Source organism: Cladophialophora yegresii (assembly GCF_000585515.1).
Source record: "Cladophialophora yegresii CBS 114405 chromosome Unknown aczIN-supercont1.6, whole genome shotgun sequence".
NCBI classification, from domain to species: Eukaryota; Fungi; Ascomycota; class Eurotiomycetes; order Chaetothyriales; family Herpotrichiellaceae; genus Cladophialophora; species Cladophialophora yegresii.
The window spans coordinates 605,399-611,959 of record NW_006913050.1 but is presented as its reverse complement, the minus strand read 5'-3'; the positions used below and the strand labels follow the sequence as shown (position 1 = coordinate 611,959).

General features: G+C 54.1%; 2 protein-coding genes across 2 annotated transcripts; both read right to left on the bottom strand.

The window, feature by feature from the left end:
• Window positions 1–640: 640 nt before the first annotated feature.
• A1O7_08227 (uncharacterized protein) lies at window positions 641–1,840 on the bottom strand (the record flags this gene model as incomplete). The annotated part of the gene is made up of 2 exons (XM_007762220.1): window positions 641–1,717; window positions 1,775–1,840. The coding sequence occupies 2 exons, from the start codon at window positions 1,838–1,840 to the stop codon at window positions 641–643; spliced, it is 1,143 nt and encodes a 380-aa protein (XP_007760410.1).
• Window positions 1,841–3,865: 2,025 nt separating this feature from the next.
• A1O7_08226 (serine/threonine protein kinase) lies at window positions 3,866–5,681 on the bottom strand (the record flags this gene model as incomplete). The annotated part of the gene is made up of 2 exons (XM_007762219.1): window positions 3,866–5,078; window positions 5,128–5,681. The coding sequence occupies 2 exons, from the start codon at window positions 5,679–5,681 to the stop codon at window positions 3,866–3,868; spliced, it is 1,767 nt and encodes a 588-aa protein (XP_007760409.1).
• Between the last annotated feature and the right edge of the window lie 880 nt (window positions 5,682–6,561).

Sequence of the window (6,561 nt, the reverse complement as noted above, 5' to 3'; positions counted from 1 at the left end):
CTGGACTCGCGCAGGACGCGTTCGCAGCCTAAAGTTTGGTGGCACCGGCCGTTAGGCGTCACGAGCCCCACTTAAGTAAATGCCCGCGGCGTGTGGTGAACTTCATACGAGTGCCCCTGAAACTAAGTTATCCTCGCTATAAACATCCGACCATACAGGGGTATCATTGCACTCAAAAAGACCAGCCAAGTGTTCCCAAGATTCGTCTCTCATCCATCATTTTTTTCAAAATCGCTCCAGGCGAAGCCCTGTCCTGTCGGTCCGTTCATGGAAGTCCCTCTATTGGGGCCGATGCCCTCCGGTCTCCGCGGCATCGTGTCCTCACACGAATATGTACATCACCCGGTGACGGCTTCCAACAAGCTCTCGTAACGCGACGATGCGGTGTGCCTGTATCGTGGGGGTTTCGTTCTCGATCAGCCCGCCCGCCCAACAGTCTGTGTTCAGTAGCATGGCTATCAATTAGTCTCAGCCCGACGTGGCGTACAGGTCGGCTCGTGCAAACTGGAGGCTGCCGGGGATCGCATCAAGGCGGCAATCGAGTGCTTTTTGCCTACTTTACCACATTTCTCGTGGTGTATGGCGCGTGTCATTGAATCGCAATCAGGGCAGGGAACCAGAAAATCGTTCCATGCCTGCTTCATTTCGCCACGCCGATTCCCTTGGCCCTAGTGCGTTGGTGCTCCATTGATTCATTCGTCACCTCGCGGACGGCCATTGCATATTCGATATCGGCGTCTGAGGTCTCCTCCGATGACCGCCTATGTAACCAACTCGTTTGGGATTGGAGCATATGACTGTCGCTTGCCTCCCGTTGAGGATCGGCGTAATCGATCGCATCGATCGCATCAAAAGGATTCTCCTCTGGATCACGATCTCTTGAGCCGTTCCGGGCAACCTCCGTCGGATCAGGATCTTCCACATGATGGGAGCGTCCTGGTTTCAACTCCTCCCACCGGGGCTTGACGTAATCTCCATCAGGACTGGGCAGAACGGGCAGTTGTGCGACCGGTTGAGGTTTGTCTGCTACTGGGGATGGATTCGTCCAATTGTTGGCCTTCGTTACGGCGTCTTTGTGCTTCTTGCTTCGGCTGTCCGCGCCATCAATGGCAAAGCTCCCAAGCCTGCTCAGTTTGAATGCTCGGAGTCGGTCCAATGCTGTCTTGAAGTCGTCTAAGACAACCGAGTCGGTCAAGCACTTGAAAACAAAGGATAACTTCCAGAAAGGGTTGATCCCGACCGGAAGCACGGATTTAAGAGCCGAGGTCACCGACAGGACGTCCAGCACAATAAAGCAGATACTGAGGACCATAGCGCCCAGCATCACAGCGAACCGGGGCGATATTCGGACGATTTGCGTCAGGCTTAGATCGTACTTCGTCTTGATGTTGTATATCAGGAGGCATGCTGCCAATATCCACCACGGATCTCGACACAAAGCCTCCCACGGCCTCGTTTTCAGGAAGACCTTGTTGACATTGTGGAAATAGGTAAAATTGGCGTATATCTCGACGATCCAGTACGGGATGACTAGGATGATGGTACCGATGAATAGTCGGCTGCCTACCTTGTTCAAAAAAGGCCTAAGCTTCATCCAGGCGATTACATTGTGCAGCCACCAGGATATGTTCAGAGGAATCGCAGCGACTGAAAGCCACCACGCGTACACTGGAGGGTTAAACAGGATGAAGAAACCCTGCCAGTATCCCAGCACAAGCTATCGAAAGCATCAGTTCAGCCCGGACGGATCGCCTCTTGTAAGGATTAACCATACCTCGAGTAAAATCAACTTGTGCAGCAGGACACCTCTTCGCATGTTTGCAAGTGTGATGCAGGACATGATGATGAGTGACCCCACCATGTATCCTTGAGCTGTTCCCGTGGTTGTGGTGTCAGATTGCGGATCTTAATCTTCGGGTTGGACAACGAGCTTCAAGGGCACTCACCCCATGCTTCAAGAACCAGGCCATTTGGATCACTCGGTCTGTCTTCCGGATTGTCAGGCTCAGCGCGCCTCACCAGAGTGTGCAAAACATGTTCAATCGCAGGTACCGGGCTCATCTTAAGCCCGTCCTAAAATACAGCGACCGGTGCGCGGGAAACAAGAGGTCGTTATCCTGATTGTGCCCATCAAGCGGCAATGGCCTCGACCACTGTGTTCATAGCCGCCTCAACGAAAGCGGCTCGCAGTCGAGGACGGTCGGTGATATATTGAGTTTGAGATCGGAGACTGCGCGGCAATTCGACGGGTAAATTTGGTAGTCAGCGGCTGAGAGTTTTGGCAGCAGAGGCAAATGAGCCGTGAAGGAAACGACCGTCTTCGGACAGTGGCGAGACGGCGCGAGTGAAGGGAGCAGCCGGTAGAGCAAGATTGGACGGAGCTGACTGATGAGGAGGCCTGAGCGATGCGAGGATGCAGCGAGATGAGAATTGCAAATGCGGGTGAGTGAGAGGTGGACTGCGCATCACTCAGCTTTTGTCGAGGGCGAAAGACGGCCGGGCACAAAGCCACAGCACCGAAGCACGACGCTCTCCACACGGGGACGGAAGACGCAATCGGCACGCCCAGTCCTGGTCCTGGAGAATCTCCCAGTCCGTCGACCGGGGTTGCCACAGCCAGAGCGGCATGTCAGTGGTCAAACAGTTTCCAGTTACGCCATTGTTCGGTCGTCAGGCCTATTCTCGGCTTAAAGCGAGAGCTTAAGCGGCCCACGCTAGGCCCTCCAGGCGCACGCAGGAGCCTCCTGGGTCGCTCGCGTGCCCTGCTCGGCGCCCGGGGTCCCTCGATCGAACTGTAAATCGGACGCACACGAGAGCTTGTCTCAACTCGCCGACAACGCCTGCCATTAATCCTGCGTACGTACAGTATATCCGTCCTTTTGACCCTGTCTCTCAAATGCTTCTGCTCCAGACGTGGCAGCAGAAAATATCAGTGCTCCTCATCACAGCGTCAAGTCCGGTAGCACAGCCAAGCTCTTTTTTCCAGTGGCATGAAATATTTGGACCTCAACCACAGCAACGGTGAGCAACTGTAGAACTCTCCGAATTGTCTGGACCCTTCCACGGTGTTGTGGTGCTGCACCCGATCGATGGGAGCTCCTCGTCAAACGCACCATGGCGTAAATTCCGCTGTGGTCCAGGTTCAATTCGAGAGAACTGTCAGTGGGATTGAAACACTCATGTCACGCTCCTTTTACTCGTACTCAATGCAGGTTGTCATGACTCGTCTCATGACCTGAGGTGTGATCATCAAGTGAATGTTGATTATTCTGCAGTGATTCACCGCCCCAACATTATAACCATTTCCTCATGGATATCCCGAACTCAATTGCACAAATACAGCTATGTAGACAAGTGGTACTCTCCATGTTCCTGCTGAGCAATCCGACCACCTGGCTCTAGCCGGCACGCTTGTGTTGAGCGTTCGAGAGGCGATGCGGGGGCCCTAATGCCACGCAGACCCTGAGATCCTTCGGCTAAAGCACACGGGGTTGGGTTTCACTTCGCACCACCAAATGCCCGCTTGTCGGGGGCCAACCATGAGGCTTGTCCATTTTCCGCTTTGCGTCTTTCGTCTCAGCGGTGCTGATCCTCCGCATCAAATGCTGGATAGCTCCGTGACAAAGTGAGAAATCCTCTTCACTCTCCGTCTCAAATCTTGCTGCGGCCAGCAGATTTGTCAAAGTGCCTCCATGCAAGGGTTTCGCCCTGCGTTGCGCATACTCTGACTTCCCCAGAATCCATCCACATTCAATTTGCAGTCGCAAATTGAGGAAGCTTCCCAATACTGGACGTTGAATGCGTCGCGTCAAGATAGACAGTAAGCGGCTTGCTTTGTACTGTGCAGACACAAAGCTAGCTCGGATCACGACGAATTTCTTTCCATAGTCTCCATACCCGCTAAAACACCAGCGCCGATGATGCCGCCATCGCGGGCTTCCCTCAAGAACACGCTCTTACCACCATCCTGGACGCCAGCTCTCATTACCAGTCGGTCGATGAACCGCTGCGTCTGTTCTTTGAAGTTAGGATAATGCTGGATGATGCCACCAGTGTACGCGATGACCAATTCTTCAGGGCCCGATTTCCATGCGCTCGAGCCGGGAGCTGGCGACAAACCATCTCGCGTATCACGCTGGAGGGACGAAAGAATCGACTTCGGCGATGATGGCTTGCTGTCGGTCAAGACCATGCCATCAGGAAGAGAGGCAGGGCTGCCGGGCTCCGACAAGGCGATCTCACCCACGGTGGCCAGCAACCCGACTGTTGAAGCAGCAATCAGCCCGGCGGATCGAACCTGAACAAGATGTGCGATCTTGCGGAGGGCTCCGGCTGAATGAGGTGTCCATCCCCAGTTGGACGATTCAGGAGGTGGTATCCGACGTTTCAACTCGCCCGCGAGTTCCGAATCCGACCGGGCTCGTGCTACCACGGCACTTACGAAGGTCGTAGTGAAGCTGTAGCTGTGGACAATCGTCGCAGGAAGGGATGCCGCAGGCACAGGCGGTTTGTGTGCTCTGGTCATGTAGTCGAAGAAGATGAGGCGGACCAGCTCTCCGATATACCGACCTCCAGTCATGTACTCCAGCGGCTGGAAACCTGGTCGAGCACAGTTTTTATCGAGCTGCCGATCCCATTCCGTGGTCATACTTTGCAGAGGACCACAAGCACCGGCAATCGTCACTTCGGTATTAACGACAGTCTCTGTTGCATCGGGTTTGTTCTTTCTGATTGACTCGACTTTGGCTTCACCCAGGCTGGAAAACTTCATGGGAATGGTAGCGTTGACTCCCGTGCCGACAACGATACCGGCAACAACCCGTGAATTAGGTAAGGATTTGACACTGTATGCCAGAGAAGCGAGTGTCGCGATGGTATCATTGGTGATGGCGGTAACCTTCAGTCGAGGCAAGGGTCCAAGCTTCCTCCGCTTTGCTTTGGGAGACGAGCTCGTGGGTGACTGGCGACGGGTGTGCCTGATATAGCCTTGCAACAATGTCGAGCCAAGATCAAGGTCGGAACTAATGGTAAAACCTTTGCCCATAGGCATCAGTGTCGCAGAGGACAGTTCTGTCTGGCTTGGTTCTCCGTCAGCAAGCTGGGAATGTAGATTTGGCAAGAACCTACATCATGGGGAAACTGAAGGTGATGCCCATTGCGAGCTCTTCTGGTACGGGCGTTTTGTCGTTGTCTGAAGTCAGTCGGTCGCTTACAACTTCAGCAATGCAATCACCAATCCAGGCGAAGAGGTCTTCAGTCTTGTCCATTTTCAGATGCTCTCCTATGGGCCACGCCTTCTCCAAGGTCCGTCGTACTCGTGGCCGCTGGGCGTTTCTAATTGTTTCACGTGACCGTTCCACTCCATTGGCCGTCGGGAGAAGCTCCTCGGCGTCGCCTAGTAGCTCGATAAATGCGACTCGCAGATTGGTGCCTCCGACGTCGATGGCAAGAAACTGACCAGTCTCCTGTCCGGTGGGCAACTTTGTGACGGGCGTTGGCAGAAACTGCTCATCGGATCGTATGGCGAGCTCCTCGTAAACTTTGGAGAACTGATAGGCCAGGTTGTGCACCACATTGTCGTCGATGAGGAGAGGTTGAATGAACGCATCCAGTTCGCCTTCGAGGTCGTCGGGCGGTGGACTCTCATTGCTAGCCGACTGTGCCGAAGCTAGCTCTGACATGATGGTGGACGCGTCGTAAGGTTGTAGTTCGTCGCTCGCGATGGTTTCACAAGGCGGTACTTCGGACTCACGTGCAGGGCAACCAAGTCAGCATTGGGGAGGCGAGAAAAATGGTATCCGAGGTCGGGGCCGAGATTGAATGTACGGATCTTTCAGGGCGTGGATGAATCCAGTTGTCCGAAAAGTCAAAAGCAAGCGCGACTCTGACACGCTCAGAGAAGTTCACGCACAAGGTAGAAGGCAGTCCTCATAAGGAGGGATGTGTTGGTGATGTTCTGTTGTTCAGATGTGACCCTGTGGTCGGATGTTACGCTGGGTAGAGGAGGAAAAGGGAAAAGTCCAGCCTCAAGCGTGTTCGCGTACGAATCAGCACCGATCTAAGCAGTCGTTTCAGGACATGTAGAACCCGCACCGCTTCCCACCATCGGCACTCATTTGGTGAAAGTCAGATGAGGCTTGGGGCTAAACCCCACGTATGAGGACCTCAAGCTGGGGGACTTCCCACTTGATCTGAAGCTCCATACCATGTGCCACGTGGAAACTGAGGCTCTCGCCGTTCTTCGGAGCATATCAACATGACTCATAGGGCGAATCATCCCTGACCCCGTCGAGAGTACTCCGTACAAGAGTACTATGTATCCATTTTGCCCTCGTTCGACCGGGGGACGACGGCAGCCTCCGGTCGAGACGTGAGAGTGGGTTGTATGGTCAGAGTCACGCCGTGTGAGCTGCTTTCCTGCAATTCCTATTTCTGACCACTTGAACTACTCAATGTGATCCATCCAACAGTGAAGAACTCATGGTTCCCTGCCTGCTTGAGGTTTGTCACTGCTGAGGTGGTCTAGAGTGGCGCGGGCAGCAGGACGGAGTTGCCCGTAGG